The sequence below is a fragment of the Larus michahellis genome, chromosome 19, assembly GCF_964199755.1.
Source record: "Larus michahellis chromosome 19, bLarMic1.1, whole genome shotgun sequence".
In the NCBI taxonomy this organism is placed as follows: domain Eukaryota; kingdom Metazoa; phylum Chordata; class Aves; order Charadriiformes; family Laridae; genus Larus; species Larus michahellis.
In genome coordinates, this window is record NC_133914.1 from 5,022,798 (window position 1) to 5,040,854 (window position 18,057).

The 18,057-nt window shown below is 65.4% G+C and overlaps 1 protein-coding gene across 3 annotated transcripts; it reads right to left on the reverse strand.

Annotated features, from left to right (window-relative positions):
- Positions 1 to 5,773: 5,773 nt before the first annotated feature.
- On the reverse strand, positions 5,774 to 9,087 carry LOC141732981 (peptide methionine sulfoxide reductase MsrA-like). Of its 3 annotated transcripts, none has more exons than XM_074562628.1 (6): positions 8,898 to 9,087; positions 7,730 to 7,798; positions 7,474 to 7,593; positions 6,722 to 6,826; positions 6,325 to 6,431; positions 5,774 to 6,089 (listed from the first exon to the last, which is right to left on the reverse strand). In XM_074562628.1, exons 1-6 carry the CDS (start codon positions 8,968 to 8,970, stop codon positions 5,931 to 5,933), a joined length of 633 nt encoding a protein of 210 aa, XP_074418729.1. In that variant the 5' UTR covers positions 8,971 to 9,087; the 3' UTR covers positions 5,774 to 5,930. The 3 variants fall into 3 exon arrangements, with proteins under 3 accessions (XP_074418729.1, XP_074418728.1, XP_074418731.1); XM_074562627.1 differs by having other exon boundaries at positions 5,781 to 6,089; positions 6,722 to 6,844; XM_074562630.1 differs by lacking the exon at positions 7,474 to 7,593 and having other exon boundaries at positions 5,781 to 6,089.
- Positions 9,088 to 18,057: the final 8,970 nt, after the last annotated feature.

The window sequence follows — 18,057 nt, forward strand, 5'->3', positions numbered from 1 at the left end:
AATCCCTCCCTTTCTCAGCCCCCCAAAATTCCTCCCCCCAGGTCCCGCCGCGCTGCAGGATGTGGCTTTGCCAGGCGGCCTCGTTACACCCAGCGAGACTGTTACAACTCATCACACCCCCCAGCCCGCGCTGCCCAGCCCCGCATCACACCGTCCCCCGGCAAACCGCCCCCCCCTCAAGAAAACCTGACACCCCCACACCCCCACCACCCTAAAACCCTCCCCAGATCCACCCCAAAAATGCCACGAGCCCCTAACCCAACCATCCGTCCCCGTCACCCCGGGCACGGCCGGAAAGCCGCGTCCCACGGCATCGCGCGGAACAACCCCCCGCCACGGAAAAACACGGCGGGGGGGGGGAGGAGGGGGGGGGCGAGTGGAAGAGAAGATGCTTTATCTCGGCCCCCATCGGCCCCTAATAAGGCAGCTTTATTTTTAGCGAAGGTGAAAGCCAGAGCAACCAGCTCAAGAGCTTTTTCCACTCACATCTGCATTTGTACAATTTGGGTTTCCTGTCGCGGTTTCGGCGCTTTTCAAACCTGCCTGAATTGTTATTTTGTTCGCTCGGCGAAAGGCCCTGCAGATACCTCTTCCCCTACCACCCCCCCCCCCCCACGGTATAAATAACGCGTGAGCATCCTCTCCCCGACCTCCCCGCTCATCCGGCCCCCGCCACCCCGCTTTCTCGGAATGGGATCCGAGCATCCCCGCGGGACTCGGATGCTGGCGGAGGTTCGAGGCTGGACCACAGCTTTGCAGCCCCGGACCACGTCTTTGCAACCCCAGCGGGGGCGGGGGGGGGGGGGGGAAGGGGGGAAATAGCCACTTTTCAGACCCTGAGTGGGGAAACTGAGGCAGGGAGGGGGTCAGCGGTGGGGTTTGGGGATGGGGAACCCCAGCTTTGCCCCCCCCCGTCCCCTTCCGGGGGGTCCTTGGATCGCGCGGCCACGCTGGGTGAAATGTGTCAGGCAGCAAAGCTGGGGGAGAAAATGGGGGGGGGGGTGGGGGGGGGTGGGGGGCGAGGGTTGTACCCTCCCTCTGCTGGGAACCCACCCCCACGGGGATGGGCTGAGACCTGCCCAACTCATCCCAGCTGTGTCAGGGATGGGGCAGCTCAGCCCCTCGGCACACATACTTGGGGGAGGGACAGCTGGGTGTGTCCCCCCCCCGCGCCGCGGCCCCGGCCGGGAGCGCAGCCCCCTTCCCCCCTTCCCCGCTTCCTCTGACACAGAGTTTCCATCCTCCCAGAGCAGGTGCCAGGTGAGGGGCTGGGGCGGGGGGGCCCAAGAAGGGACCCCCCCCTCCCCCCATCTCCTCTCCTCAAGCTGCATCCCTGCAGGGGCCCATCCAGGAAAGGGGGGACAGGGGGCTTGTCCCCCCCAGTATGTCCCAGTGCTCTTCCAAAAGCGTCGGAGCAGTGGGACACGCCCGCCCCCCCCGCCATGCTGCCGCCCAGTCTCTCGGGGGGGGGGGACGACACACCAACACAGCCCCCCCACATACCCACCACGGTGCCCCATCTCCCCCCCGTTCCCCATCACCACTCACCCCATCCCCTCTTCCCAAAATCCAGCCTGGATTTGTCCCTGTTTCAGGGATGGGGCACCCCCTGAGCCCCCCCGCCCCAGCTCTGCCCGCTCTATTCCCCCCCACCCCAGCACCCTGGGGACAGATCCTGCCTCCCCCCGCAGGCGCACACGAACAGACCTGGCTCAACCCCGACAGACACCGGAGAATCCACCATCACCCCCGGGGCGGGGGGGGGGGGGGGGGGCTCCAGGGCTCCTGCACCCCGGGGGATGAGGAGGGGGAAATAAATCCCTGGGGGGGGGGGGAGGAATGGAGGGTGAGGTGATGGAGCCGCGGGGGTGGGGGACGGGGACTGAAGAAGCAGCCGGTGGGTGCGATCCTGGCTGTGCACCCCCCCCCCCCCCCCCCCGGCCTTGGCGAGCGGGGATGGGGACACGGGGGCAGGATGCGTCCCCTGGGACGCCCCAGCCTGAGTGACAAACCCCGGGGAGACCTGGTTGTCACCTCCCGTCCCCTGGGCAGGCTGCCGGGGCAGCGGGGGGGGGTGGGATATGGGGGGGGGGGGGGTGTCCACACCATCCCCAGGGCCACCTTCCCCCTCCTTTTAGCCCTTCTCCGCGTCCCCTCCCCTGACTCCGGCAGCCGGAGATTTCGACGGAAACCCAAGAACAACCCCCAAATCCTCAGATTGGGGCATCCCGTCCCATTTCCCCCCCCCCCCCCCCCCGTGAAACCCCACCCGCGACCTCCCGCGGGATACGAGGAGGATGCGGGGGGCCGAGGCTGAAGGCCGGGGTCCCCCGTCCCCGTCCCCAACTTTCGTTCTTCTCTAACTCCTTCTTCAAAGGCCCAGCTGCGGGGCCAGGTGCCGGAAGCCGACCTGCGCTCGCTTTCGCCCCGCTTTTATTTATTTTTTTCACTCTCCATTGACCCGGAGAACTTCACTTTCTTAAAAAAAAAAAATAATAAAAAAATAAAAAATAAAATGTCCCCCCCCCCACCCCGTGTCCCATTTCCCTCCCTCCTCCTCCCCCACCGCCTCCCTTCCACCTCTCCGTGGGGTTGGGGACAAACCCCACGCCGAGCTCGGCTCCTGGGGACGTGATGGCACCCAGCCCCGGAGGGGTTTCGGGGGGGGACGCCCCGCTGGGATGCCAAGGGGGGGTGGGGGGGTGGTGTCGGGAGGTCCCCGGCGTGTGGCACCTGCAGCGCCCAGGGGCTCCCCCCGGGCCCTGTCACCCCCCCCCCCGAAAGCTGCATCTCATTTCTCCACTTTCACTCACCCTTGACAACATTTTTTTTTTTTTGGGGGGGGGGGGATGGGGGGTGTTCAGCTTTATTTTCATTTCTTGCCAGCTTTTTTGCTGTAAACCACCAAACTCAGCCCCCAAACCCCTGCGCAAGAGGGGTGCTGGGGACACTGAGATGGGGACCCCCCCCCCCCCCGCCCTGCGTGGGGGGGGGGGACGGGGACGGGGACATCATGACACCCCCAGAACATCCCCTGTGGGATGGTCTCCAGCTGCGGTCCCTCCCTGGGGACACCCAGGTGTCCCCAGGTGTCCCCAGCCCGGGCTCCCGGGTGCTGGGTGGGCGCATTGGGACCCGGGGGGGGCTGCCGGGGGGGTAGAGTGTGTGGGGGGTGACCTCGGGACCCCCACCCAGGAGGGCACCCTGAGCCATGGGACCGGGACCTATCGGGCAGCAGGAGGAGGGACGAGTGAGTCCTTGTCACCTGGGGGGGGGGGGGGCCTTTGGGCGCCCAGGCAGAGGGATCGCTCCCCGCAAGAGGATTTGGGGGCGGAAAAGGGTTTGGTGTTGCGGGGGGGGGGGTGAGTTTGCTGGGAAAACTGGGAAGATGGGATGCAGGTGGGCTTCCTGCCCCCGTGTCCCTGTCCCTCCATCCCAGCAAAGCCCAGTCTGCCCAGGACAAGGTGGGACGCGGCCACTGGGGACCCCCCCCCCCCCCCCCAACCGTGAGAAGTGGGGGGGGGGGGGGGTGGAGACTGCCTGCAGCTGGGGGGGGGACACAGGACCCCCAGGGACAGGGACCGTTGCGGGGGTGACACAGCACCCTGCCCACTGCAGCCACCTCCACCCCCCCCCCCCCCAGCACACACCAGTTTGGCTCTAACTGGGCTCATCGTGGCCACTAACGCTTTGGGAGCCACCGCAGGGCACGCAGCACCCCGTCCCTCACGGGGACTGTCCGTTGTCACTGTCACCGCAGTGCCAGGGCGAGGGGACACGGCGGGGGGGGGGGGGGGGGGAACACAGCCCTGGGGTCTCAGAGGACGGGAGGGATGTGGCCCCGGTGGACGGGTGACAGGAGGGGGCGCAGGGCACCCCCCCCCAAAGGCAGGAGTCCCGCAGAGGGTCCCCCCGTGCCATGTATGTACCTACGTGTGCTGTGGGTACCCGCGTGAGCTGCGTGTCCCCGTGCACACATGTATGTGGATGTATGTGAGCTGTATGTGCCTGAGCACACATGTATGTGTGTATATGTGAGCTGTATGTCCCCATATACACATATATGTGAGCTGTATGTCCCCATGCACACATGTATGTGGATGTATGTGAGCTGTATGTCCCCATACATACATGTATGTGTATGTATGTGTGCTGTATGTCCCCATACACACATGTATGTGTATGTATGTGAGCTGTATGTGCCTGAGCACACATGTATGTGTATGTATGTGAGCTGTATGTGCCTGAGCACACATGTATGTGTGTATATGTGAGCTGTATGTCCCCATATACACATATATATGAGCTGTATGTGCCTGTGCACACATGTATGTGTATGTATGTGAGCTGTATGTCCGCATACACACATGTACGTGAGCTGTATGTCCCCGTGCACACATGTATGTGTATGTATGTGAGCTGTATGTCCCTGTGCACACATGTACGTATATGTATATGTGCTGTATGTCCTCATGCACACATGTATGTGTATGTATGTGAGCTGTATGTCCCTGTGTACGCACGTATATGTGTGTGTATGTGAGCTGTATGCCCCTGTTCACGCATGTATGTGTACGTATGCGAGATGTACGTCCCCGTGCACGCATGTATGTGTATGCATTTGTGCTGCATGTCCCCGTGCACACATGTATGTGTATGTATGTGAGCTGTATGTCGCCGTGCACACAGGTATGTGTATGTATGTATGCTGTATTTCCATGTGCACACATGTATGTGTATATATGTGAGCTGTATGTCCCCGTGCACACGTGTGTGTATGTATGTGCCTGTGCACACACGTATATGTGTGTACGTGAGCTGTATGTGCCTGTGCACGCATGTATGTGTATATATGTGTGCTTCACGCCCCTGTGCACACGTGTATGTGAGCTGTATGTCGCCCTGCACACGTGTATGTGTGTGTATGTGTGCTGCACGCCCCTGTGCATGCACACTCCTGTGCCCTCTGTCCCCGTGTGCCACCCGCACCTGCACAGGTCGTGTGTGCCGCTTTTTCGCGGCGCGCACGCCTTCGCCGTAATTACGGTACGTACCGTATTTACCGGGTAGGCGCGCAGCACGCCGGCGCCGCGCTGCCCCCTGGCGGGCGGGAGCGGGCGCGGCCCCACACTGCCCCCTGGCGGCAGAGCGCGGGGCTGCACCCGCCCCGCCGACGGCCCCGCGGACACGGACATCCCCCCCCCACCCCGCCCCGGACCGCCAGCCCCATGGTACCACTGGCCCCACGGACCGCCAGCCCCGCGGACCACTAGTCCCACGGACCGCTAGCCCCACGGACAGGCCCCCCCCCGCGGACACCCCCCCCCGCCACGAACCTCCAGCCCCACGGACACAGCCCCCCCCCCCCCCCCCCCCCGGGGATACGGCCCCCCACAGACCTCCAGCCCCACGGACCCAGCCCCAGCGACCACCAGCCCCACGGACAGCCTCCCCCCCGGATCACCAGCCCCCTGGATGCGTTTCCCCCCCCCTCCCCAGACCTGCAGCTCCACGGACCCTGACCCCTCAAACCGTGACATCCTCTTGCTCCAGCAGCCCCCCCCAACCAGCCCCCCCCCCCCACCCCCCCCCTTCCCAGACCACCCCCTTGTTGCCCCACCAGCCCCCACCATGGGCACAGCCACCCCCAGCCAGAGCCCATGGGGCGGGGGGGTCCCTCCCCATCCCAGCACCCCCTCCCCAACCCGAGGAGCCCCCAGAGCCCCCCAGCAGCACCCATGGGACGCGACGGGACAAAGCCGGGGCGGAGGGCGGGGGGGGGACACAGAGGTTTAATCCTGCTGGGGCAATGGAGAGTGTGGGAACTGGGAGGTGTGGGGCTGGCCGGGAGGTGTGGGGCTGGCTGCTGTGCCCGCCTTGCCTGCGGTGCCGGGGACGTGGGGACAAGGCAGGGGACAGGAGGTGGCCCCTCAGGGCGTGACGGGGCAGGTGACACCGGTGCCCTTCAGGCCACAGGAGGTCCCGGGCACCTTGTGCAGGTACTGCTGGTGACGGTCCTCGGCGTAGTAGAAGTCACCGGCAGGCTCGATGGCAGTGGTGATGTCCCCCTGCCGCCGCTCCCTCAGCTCCTAGGACAGTCCCATGGCGGGGGGGTGGGAACCTGGATGGACCCCCCCCCCCCCCCCCCATCCCACTGCCCCACGGCATGGCATAGCCAGGGCAGGGGTTTGCCCCATGCCCCCGGGGCTGGGGGAGGTGGCTGGTGTCCCCGGGGGGGGGTCCTGGTGTCCCCAGGGGTGTCTTGGTGACCCCAGGGGGGGGTCCTGGTGTCCCCGGGGGGGGGGTCCTGGTGTCCCCACCTACCTGCTGGTACAGTGCCCTGCTGCGGAGGGCAGCCGCCTGCTGGTGGGGGCCCAGCGTGTAGATGACGGAGCGGTACTGGGTGCCCAGGTCCTCCTGCTGCCGCATGCCTGGGCCGGGGGGGGGGACGGGACGACACAGCACCCAGGAGGGGGTTATGGGGCACCCCCTGGCCCCACCGGGCGCAGTGCGGTGCCCTCACCCTCCACGGGGCGAGATGGGGAAACCGAGGCACAGGGCGGTACAGCTGCAAAGCCTCTATGAACCCCCCCCCCCTCAAGGGATGGAGACACCAAGGACCCCCTGTTGGGGCCAGTTTGGGGTTGAGCCCCCTCAGACCAGGTATCTGGGGCTCAGCGGGACCCGTGGCCACTGGCCGGGCCCGGTGGCTCGTCCTTACCTTGCGTGGGGTCGTGGTTCTCCCAGAAGAGTTTGAGAAGCTCCTCGTAGCTGATCTTCCGGGGGTCGAAGACGACCCTCACCACCTCGGCGTGCCCCGTCAGCCCTGCGGCCAGAGCCAGCACTACCAGGGGCAGCCCCTCACCGTGGCCTCCTGCCCCCCGCCCCCCCCCGCCAGCCTCCCACCGCCCTGGGATGTTGGCCGGGGGGGGGACCATCGGCGGCCACTGCACCCACCCGCCGGGAGCTGAGACCTGGCAAATTCGTGAGACTTGTACAAAGCGGGAGCATTGGCAAGGCTGGAGGGAGGGAGCTGGATACGGAGGGTCTGCAGCACCCACTCGACCCCCCCCCCTCCCTGGACCCCCTTCCCTGGGTGCCTGGTGGGGGTGGGATGCCTGACCCCCCCCCGCAACAATGGATAAATCCCCGGCTGGAGACAGCAGCCGGGATAAGAGTTCCTGCAGACGGATAATCCTCCGCAAAATGTCTCTCCGGCTAAGCCGGGCAGCTGTCTGTCCGTCCGTCTGTCCGGGCTGGGGGGCTTGGGGGGGGGGGGGGACACAAGGGGGACCAGCATCCGACGGACACCAGAGAGCATCCCATGGGAACCCAGCCCAGGGCAAGGCAGGGGCCGTGGGACACCCCGCGATGCTGGATGGGGACATCACCCCACTACGGGTGTGGGGGACACTGGGGGGGCTCCGTCGCAGCACGGGAGGAGAAACCCCCCCCACCCCCCCACCCCGTTACCTGTGCGCACTTCTTCGTAGGTGGGGTTGGGGGTGAAGCCTCCCATGAAGCCCACCTGGGTGGAGAAGACCCCCGGCGTCCTCCAGAAGAGCTGCTCCGCTCCCCAGAAGCACCCCATGCCTGGGGGGGACAGGCGGGGAGGGGGCAGGTGGCTCGGGGGAGGGGTGGGTTGGGCTTGTGGGGGGGGGGGGGGGGGTTGTGCCATGGCTGCTCCCCCCCCGCCCTCCCCGTTCCCTGGCACGGGGGAACCACTCACCGAAAATCGCCATCTGCATCTCGGCTGGGAACGGTGGGACCGTGGGGTTCCCGGTGACGGCGTGGGTGGCTGCATGGGGAGGGGGGGACACGGGCTCAGGACCCCCAGCCTGTCGCAAACTGCGGCCGTCTCTACCCTGTGTGTCCCCCCCCCGCCCCCCGACCCAAAACCAGGTGCTGACCCTGTCCTCGTCCCCTCCGGCTCAGCCCTCCTGGCCTCTGGCCTGTGTCCTCTCATGGCCCCCCTGACCCTAACATGGCCCCTGGGGGGGGTCCCAGGGCTGTCACCTTCCCCCAGGGATGCTCTGGTACCCCCTCCCCTGACCGGCACTGCCCCCCCCTGCCCCGGGGATGTCCCCACCCCAGGGATGTCCCCCACCCCAGGGATGCTCTGGCCGGGGGGAACCTGCCCAGGGCTGGGAAAGCCGTGGGGGGGGTGAAATAGGGGTGGGGGGCTGCGGGTATCCCTCCCCTCACCCCAGGCTGCCATCTCCTAGCAACCCCGCCGGTTGCCATGGCAACCACCCCCCCCCATCCCCATCCCCCCGCTGGGTGTCCACGGGGGTCCCGCTGCCTCCCCTGGCCCCCCAGGGGGGAAGGGTGCCCCCCGGGCACCGGCCTCTCACGCTGGCATGGGGCATCCCGGGGGGGGTTTAAGGAGGGCAATGCCAGGGCTGACACCGGCCACCCAGCCACCCCCCCCGGCCAGCAGCAAAGGGAAGCTGAGACCTGGCCACTCGTGACACTTGTGGAGCACCAACACCCTCCCGGCTCCTCACCCTCCTCCTTCTGGGGCTCCCAAACCCTTTGTGCCCCCCCCCAAATTCCCTGCGAGGATGGTCCCTGTAAGTAAACCAGGGGGATACAGAGTTCCTGGGGGGGACAGAGGAGCCCACCCCCCCCACAGCACCCCCAGACACGTCTGGGCGACGGTGAAGGGAGGGGGGGGCACTGGGATCAAAACACCCCAGTGATGGGGACACGCCAGCACCCTGCCCTGCCACCTCCCTCCGGGGACAGGGCCACCGCCATCCCCCAGCACCGAACCCGCCAGAGCAGCCCCCCCAGTAACACACAGGGGTGCTGGGGGGGGGGGTCAGCAGGGTGCCACCCCCCTCCCTGTCCCCAGGGAGCCCCCGCCACCCCCAGCCCGATGCCTGAACGGGTACCTGTCACCCGCAGCCCCTGGGGTCTGCCCGGCAGAGCTTCGGCGGGGCTGGGGAGCACCCCGGCACCCGGCATGGCCCCCCCAGCGACGGGACGTCCCGCCGAGCCCCGCTGTCCCCGCGGACTGGGAGGAGGGAGCTGCGGTGCTGGGAGGGGCACTGGGAGCACTGGGATCACTGGGATCACCGGGAAGGAGAAGGAGGCAGGAGGCCGGGGGTGGGGGCAGAGCTTGGCCCCAGGAGCGGGGTCACCATGGTGGGGGGGGGGGGGGGCACGGGAGGGGACATCCTGCTTTGTCACAGTGACATGGGGACAGGGCGCTCAGTCCCGGGGGGAAAATCCCCCCAGCACGGGACACCCCGGGGGTGTTGGGCGGGATGGGGCTGGGGTGATGAACCCCGACCGGGGGGGTGGCCATGGGGTGGGGGGGGGGGGCGGGGGGGGCAGTATCCCACGGGACGGGCAGAGTCCCGGCGTGTCCGGTCACCCCGTCAATCGTTAACGCGCACGAGGCCAGCGGTGCCCAAGGTCACCCCGGGACGGACCCAGCCCCCCACGGCTTCGCCCCATGGCTTCGCCCCACCAAATCCCCAGCTCCGGACCCCCACGGCCGCGCCGGACCCCAGGCAGCACCCCCGGGGCTGAGGGGGGGTGTGGGGTGGAATGGGGGCGTCCCGGCCCCCCCTGTCTCCACCTGGGGATGCCCGAGAGCTCATCAGGGCAGGGCAGGGCCTGATCCGGACACCCCACCCCCCCCCCCAAAGTGAGCCCCACATCTGAATCCATCCCTGGTTTGGGGGGGGTCCGTGGGGACACCCCCCACCCGCTCACCTGCCCATGCGAGGAATTGTCCCCAAACGGGTTGGGTTTAACCCCAAGCTGAGCCTACGCTGAAAAGCCACCACCATCCCACCCCCCCGCCCCCCGCCATAACCGAGGATTCACCAGGAACCGCCCGGCCGTGACCCGGGCAGGTGACAGCCCAACGCGGGGTCCCCGTAGATCCCTCTGCCCCCCCAGATCCCATCCCATCCATTCCATCCCACCCCACCCCTTCCCTCCTACCCCATCCCATCCCACCCATTGCCTCCCATCCCATCCCTCCCATCCCATCCCTTCCATTGCTTCCCATCCCATCCCTCCCATGCCATCCCATCCCATCCCTCCCATCTCATCCCTTCCATTGCTTCCCATCCCATCCCTCCCACCCCATCCCATCCCTTCCATTGCCTCCCATCCCATCCCTCCCACCCCATCCCATCCCTTCCCTCCCATCCCATCCCACCCCATCCCACCCCATCCCATCCCTTCCCTCCCATCCCACCCCCTCTCACCCCCTTTTACCCCATCCCATCCCATCTTATCCCTTCCCCTCCCTCCCATCCCATCCCATCCCGTCCCTTCCCTTCCCTCCCATCCCACCCCCCCTCACCCCCTTTTACCCCATCCCATCCCATCTTATCCCATCCCTTCCACCCCCTCCCACCTCCTTCCACCCTGTCCCACCCGACCCTATCCCATCCCATCCCATCCCTTCCCATCCCACCCCATCCCTTCCCTTCCCTCCCATCCCATCCCATCCCATCCCATCCCATCCCTTCCCTTCCCTTCCCTCCCATCCCACCCCATCCCTTCCCTTCCCTCCCATCCCATCCCATCCCATCCCATCCCATCCCATCCCATCCCTTCCCTTCCCTTCCCTCCCATCCCACCCCCCCCCACCCCCTTTTATCCCATCCCATCCCATCCCATCCCATCCCTTCCCTCCCGTCCCACCCCATCCCATCCCTTCCATTGCCTCCCACCCCATCCCACCCCACCTCACTGGCCTGTCCCCGAGCAGGGGACCAGGGTGACCCCCGGGGGGGGGGGGGGGACAGAGCGGGGACACACAGGGACCCCGTGCCGGTCTCCCCGCCCCCCCGAGCCCCCGCACCGGTAGGTGCCGGTGTTTCCCGGGCCCGCCCCCCCCCGCCTCAGGCTGTCGGGGCCGGGGCCGGGCAGGGAAGGGTTAACCCCACACGCACACGCACACACCGGGGGGGGGACGACGACGACGACGACGACGACAACCCCCCCTCACCCCCCCAGCCCGGCGGTGGCCTCATTCTGCCTGGGGAGGTGACAACGCCGGCGGCCTGTCCCCAACCGCTGCCACCAGCCGGGCTCTGCCCTTCAGCCTCCTCCTCCTCCTCCTCCTGCTGCCGGCACCGAGGTAACGGCGCGGGGGGGGCGGGGGGGGCACGGCCCGATGGATGCTCCCGGGAATGGGGGGGGACGACGACACGGCCCTGCCCGGGCACGACCCCCGGGGGGGGGACACGGCGTGGGGGGGGGAGGGAGCCCGGGCGGCGCAGTGCGGTTGCTCCCGGTGGGATGCGGGATGCGCTGGGGGGGGGGCTGGGGTGGGGGGGAGTGTCCCGCCCCCCCTCCCCCCGAGAGATGTAGGGGGAGGATGGGGAGGATGAGGGACCGCAAGGAATTCTCTTTCCCCCCCCCCCCGCCACTTCCCCGCCAGGAACGTCCGGGCACCCCCGCTAAGGAAACACCCCCCTAAATTTTCCCCCTCGACCTGGGAATATTTGTACAGAAAAAATGCCCCCCCCCCAAAAACAAAAAACCAAAAAAACAAAAAAACAAACCCCGGGTGGAGGGTGGCGTTCACTGGGGTGCAGCTGGGATGGCCCCAGGGGGATGTGGGGGGACACAGGGATGAGACTGGGGTCGCCCCCCCCCCCCCCGGCATCGCTCCAGCCTGGCTCCATCCCAGCTCCATCCCGGCCCCATTCTGGCCCCCAGCCGGGGTGGGGGGGGGGGGGTTACCTGTGCTGAGTTTGTGAGGCCTCGACCGGCCTCTGCATGCTGCTGTTTGGGACCGACCCCTGGCGTGGAGCCGGGGGGAGGAAGGCCCAGGCCGTAGGATGAGAATTTGTGGCAAAATCAGCCATTTCGACTATTTTGATACTAAATGCCTTGTAGAAATAGAACAGATGAGGTTTTATTAGGTTTTACCCCCCCACACCCCCCAGCCTCTCTAGGACCAGCATCCCAAAACCCACTCGAATGTCTCCAAATTCACCTCACTTCAGCTCCTCTGGGTCCCCCCACAACCAAGCAGCCCCCCTGCCCCCCCAAACCCCTCCCGAACTGAGCTGCTGGGGAGTTTAAGCCAGGAGGAAGATGCCCCCCCCGCCCCCCCCCCCCCCCGCCCCGGGTTTCCATGGCTCTGAGGGTGCGGATGGCTTGACGAAAGCCGGGGGAGGCGAGGACAGCCCGGGGAGGGGGACAGGACTGGGGGGGGATTTGCTTTTTATCTCATTCAAAAATAGCTGTCCTGGCACTGGGGGCCAGATCCTGCATGGGGGGGGGGGGTCAAGCAGCCATAGAGGGCTCCTATGGCAGCCCCATAGGGATCGGGTCTTGGGGGGGGTGGGGTATGGATGCATTTGGGCTTCTACAGGGACAAGCGGTGGGGGGGTGACGGGGGTCCCGGGGCCGAGGGGATGGAGCAGGGACCCCGGGACCCCCCCCGCCCTCCACCACCGAACACCCCCAGCCATCGGCCCCAGCCTTTCGTGTTCACCACGGACCTTGATTTAATGTCACACAATTAAGGCACGCGGTGAATGCCAAAGGGGGGGTCGGCGTGGGTGAGGGGGGGGAAACGACGACACCGCGCTCGCCAAAGGAGGAACGTGGAGATGCCAAAACCACCGAGGAGAAACACCCCGTGGCCACGGGCCGGTAAGGGAACGTGCCGCGGGACCCCCAGGGAGGAGCGGGGCTGGGAGGGGGCCGCCCCCCCTCATCCCTCCTTCTCCCCCCCAACACCCCTCCGGCCTCCCCATCTCCCCCCAGCTCTCTGCAGCCCCATTTCTACTCCCACTCCCCAAAACCCCCACTGGCTGCCCCCAACCCCATCCAGTCCCACCTGAGCCCATCAGCGCGGGACCACCAAGCCACCCCCCACCCTGAGACCACCCCCCCCCCGCCCCGGCTCCGCCAAGGACAGAAGAGGGGATGCAAACCCAGGGCACCCCCAAATTCCTCGCCCCCCCCAACCCACAGAGCCCAAATCCCGGGCCTTTCCCGGATTTCCCCTCTCCAGGAGAGAACGAGGACCAACCTGCCCGCACGGCGAGTTGATGGGGACGGGGAGGCATCGGTCCCCATCCCACCACCCGGCCCCTCGGCACCCAGCGCCGCCGGCTCCCCACCCGGCTGCTCCCCACCCACGTGGGAAGGGACACGGCGACGGCTCCAGGGTTTGTTTTTTTCAGCCAAATTTTGCCCAGATGCTTTCGCAGCTCCGGCGTTTCAAGCCACATGGGGGGCCACGTTTCGGATGGAGGTTTCACCCACCGTGGTCCTCAGTGCTGGAGAAGGGCTGGATAAATCGCTCCTGCGAGGGAGAGCATCGCTGAGCTGCCCCGTCTCAGCTGGCCTTTCCTACGGCTCCGGGTTTATCCGTGTTTGTCCCAGCGAGGTGCTTTTTGGGATCTCAGGGTTACAGCTCCCCCGAGGACCAGCCCAGGAACCCGCTCATCACCAAAGGCTGCTCCCTCCGAGGATGCTTTTTTGGTGCTTTCCCTGCACGGAGCACGAGGAGACTCCGCTTTTCCCCACGTCCTGCTCTCCCCTGCCAGGGGACCAGTGTCTCGTCACTGCGGATTTGCTGCTGTCGGTGTCCCCGCTGTCCCCAAGGCTTGCGGCTGCCAGCGTCCCTGCAGCCAGGCCGGCTCGGCGCTGAGCCTGGTGTGTCCCCCGGGACCCACTCGCATCTTCGGCAGCGCGAAGCCACGTTTGCGGCATCCTCATCCTCTCCCGAGCCCCGCGAACTCCAACCACCCCGTTGGGCACCTGTGGCATCCTCTGCCCTGGGACAGCAGCGAAGGCGACAGAGACACGGAGCCCCGGGATGGGCGTCCTCGCAGGCAACATGATCTCGGATCTTCACGTTCCCATCCCAAAACTCCGGGAGAGCAGGACCAGGCGTCGCACTCCATTCCCTCCCGGCCACCAACCCAAGGCCTGGATGAAGGAGTCAACAATGGCCGTCAAACACCCCACAAGCCCCCAAAAGAGGGTCTGGCTGGGGGACAGCTGTGTCGCGCTGCGTGGCTCCCCGTGGGACACCCCTGGGGTGGGAGGTGACCCGGGGGAGGGGGGGTGGGTGGCCGAGAGGGGAAGGGGCTGGTTCATCAATAAAGGATTTCATCCGTGAACGCACATAGACCTGGTGCCATGTCGCGGGGGGACATGCCACCCCCTGGTCCAGCTCTGGGAACGACGCTAACTCCTGTGGGCTCTCGGCACCCCTGCACCCTGCTCGTCCCCGGTGGCCCGAGGACACGGGTGCTCCCCCGCACGCAGGGATGGGGTGCATCGGGGGCATGGCTGAGCCCGTCGCACCCCCGGGCTGGGCTCTGCCCTCTCCCAAGGGACCCACCGGGCACCCGCGGGCGGCGGCAGAGCTCTGGTCCCCCAGGCGCTGCGCACAGCGGGGGTTGTCACAGCACCCAGCCCCGCCGAGCCTCCGGGGCCTCGTGGAGGGGTCCCTGCACCCCCCGGGCTCCCTCCTGGGGAAGGAGCTGGGCTCCAGCCCAGCCCCACGTTCGGCGTCGCCCAGGGGGGAGCTGGGTGCCCAGATCCCCCCGCCTGCCCCTCGTCCCCACCCTGGGCAGGGCAGGGATTTCGGGGTCCCTGCAGGACACATTCTGTGGCTCGAGGCCACGGAGGGAGGGCTGCAGTGGTCACACCGGGCTCCTCCGTACCGCTGCCGGCCCAGAGCCATCGAAGGCGCTTATTTGAGAAGCGTCTCGTCCTTCCCCGCAAGCGCCGCTGCCTCCAGCCCCCGCGGTGCTCTGCAGCCCCGGAGCGGGCGAAAGGCTGGGGGAGCATCACACAGGGGTGCGGAGCAGCACACGGCCCCGCACGGGGGTACGGAACCGAGCACAGCCCCGCACGGCGGTACGGAACCGTGCACAGCCTCACACGGCGGTACGGAACCGTGCACAGCCCCACACGGCGGTACGGAACCGTGCACAGCCCCACACGGCGGTACGGAATCGAGCACAGCCCCACACAGCGGTACGGAACCGTGCACAGCCCCACACGGGGGTATGGAACCGAGCACAGCCCCACACGGGGGTACGGAACCGAGCACAGCCCCACACAGCGGTACGGAACCGAGCACAGCCCCACACGGCGGTACGGAACCGAGCACAGCCCCACACGGGGGTACGGAACCGAGCACAGCCCCACACAGCGGTACGGAACCGTGCACAGCCCCACACGGCGGTACGGAACCGAGCACAGCCCCACATGGCAGCACAGGACAGTGGGCAGGAGAGCAGGCAGGGGAGCACGACAGCAGGCAGCAGTGGAGGACAGCGGGCAGGGGAGCAGGCAGGGGAGAAGAAGAGCAGCAGGCAGCGGTGCAGGACAACAGGCAGCGGTGCAGGCAGGACAGCAGGCAGCAGAGCAGGCAGGCCAGCAGACAGGATGGAAGGCCAGCAGGCAGCGGTGCAGGCAGCGGTGCAGGCAGCAGAACAGGACAGCGGTGCAGGCAGCGGTGCAGGCAGGCCAGCAGGCAGCGGTGCAGGCAGGCCAGCAGACACACGTCAGCAGCACACGGGAGCCCTCCCACGGCGATCCCGGCCCCGCTCCCACCCCGCAGCGGAGGGGCCCTGCACGGCTGCACCCCCCCAGCTGCCGCTTTTGCTTTTGCCTTTTGGATTTCAAGCCCTGAGGTCTCGCATTTTCCATCTTCCCCCCCCCCCGCCCCCATTACGGGAAATCTGGGAATTTCCCTTTTCCAAGCAAATAACCCAGGAGCCGAGCTGCGGATGGTGCCAACAACAAGACCCGCACCGGGTTCTCGGCTGCAGTGGGGAAACCTGTCCCCAAACCCCCCCTGCCCGGATTCTGCTGCCCCCAGGGCTCAGCTCAGCTGTTTCCTTCCAAGCCTTCGGGGTGTTTGCAGTTTGGAAAACCCCAAATCAGTCCCTGAACAGATCCCGTTGTGCAAAGGCCGAGCTCAGGGTTATAAAATTTCCAGGAACGGCGGCAGCGAAGAGGTTTTTCTGCCGGCGGTACCCGGCGAGCGCAGCCCCCGGCCCCCGCGTCCCGCTGGCCAGGGCTTTGGGGCTGGGGGAATTCGCCTACGCGGGGAGAGCAGCACCGCAGCAAAAACCAGAGCGGGATCCCTTTCCCCGGGGAACCGAGCAAATATTTTTGCCTTTTTTTTTTTTTTTTGGCAAAGAAATAGCAGCAATAAAATCCCTTTTTGCTCTTACCTGTGCCACGCTCCCGGCGGGACGTCACGCAGTCCTAATGACGGAAAAGCTGGGGGTATTTTTTGCCCGTATCCTGAAGTCTGTCGCACGCAGACACGCTGCGGCCGGCCGAAAGCGAAACCTCCTCGGATGCACTAGAAATTTCCCACTTTTGTCCCAGTTTAGACCAGAACAGGACCGGGTCCAGACTGAAACGGTTCCCTGCTAGTCCTGCCCCCCCCGAGCATCCTCGGGAGGGTCGGCAGAAGCAGCTACCTCAAAGTCACACATCAAATAATCACTTTTTCCCCCCCGCAATCCGAGCTACCCCTTTTTCCCAGGATTATTTCTCCCCTCCGGGACGTTCATTGGCCTCTTCCTTTAAAAAAAACCCCTCCTAATATTTAACATCGGTCCCAGCTTTGGTGTTTTCCCTTCTGTCCCCCTCTGGAAGCCCCAGAGGTCTCCCAAACATCAAAGGAGGAGCTCAGCCAGCCAGCGATACACAAAACTACCTATTTTTCTCTCCCCTCTGCAGTCTGGGGTGAAACGGGGCTGTTTTGGGTCCCGGAGCACACCGGACTCCCATCCCGGAGGCGGCTGGTTTTCATGGGAACGATGCCAAGGTTGAAGGCGCTGTGGAATAAATCCTGCAGGGAACGCAGGTACCCGGAGGGCGATGTCCCAGCAAATCGACTGCTTTGCCTTAAAACAGGGATGGAGGGGGGTGGGAAGCTAAAAAAAAAAAAAAAGATTAAAAAAAAAAGAGCGTTTTAGGCCTCACGCTGCTGAACACAAGGGGAAATTCAAGCAGCAACACGCGACGCCAGCGTGGGGCCGTCCCAGGTGAGCGGACGCGGGTACGATCTGCGAATGAAGTGATTTTCTTAGGCAAAAATAACGGCAGGTGCTATACCTGCACCCGAAGCGTTGCGGTTTTCAACTCCCATCTTCCCCTTCCTCTCGCGTCTCTCTCGGGTCGCTGCTCGAAGAACTAAAAAGGGGAAGAAGCTGGGTCCGACCAACACGAAAGGGAGCAGGCGAACACCCCGCCAGGCACGGCAGGAACGGCCTCTCCCCGCCTGGCTCTGGGTATCACAGCTGAGGGTCTCTCCAAAGACAAAATTTCCGCCCCTTATTTCACCCAGCTTCACAAACGATGCAGGTTTTACGCTCCCTCTGAAAACGCACGAGGACACCAGCGAAGAATTTGGGTTTTGGGAGGCAAACGGAGAGGCCAAGGCCATCAAAGAATTTAAAAGGATAGAAATTCTTCCGGAGAAAACAAGTAAAATACCCCAATAAAATGTAAAAGGCCGCAGAGGTGCTTTTGGACACCCGCAGAAACATCAGCCCAACCCCCTGAGGAAGCAGCTGGGGTCCTCACCCGACACAGACCGGGCTATTTGGAGCTGGGTTTTGTCTGTTGGCTTTTCGGAAGGAAGAATTATTAAAAATAATAAATCAAGCGCCCTTTTCAGTGAGCGAGTACAGGGGGTGTGAGTATTCGCCGTCCCGCGCAGTGCGGGAACAGGGCGATGGGAAAGCGAGGTTTCACCAGGCCGATTTTCCGCCCGAGGTGAGAACATCCCATTCCAGGTGTTTCCCTACTGTGATTTGATAACGGAGAAATTTTCAATATTTTCCTTGACAACGACCCAGGAATTATTCACAATTAACGCACCGTCGCCGGCTCAGCCAGATTTCTTTGTGTCTCTTATTCCCTCCGAACCGCCAAAACAAGAAAAACCTGGATTGTTTTAATTTCTTGACCTCGAGCAGTTTTCCCTGGGGAGATCATTTGGAATGCGAGAGGGTGCCTGTGTTCTGGAAAGAGCCGGATAATCCCTAATTTACCCAGGAAATGGGAACAAACCCTGAAGAT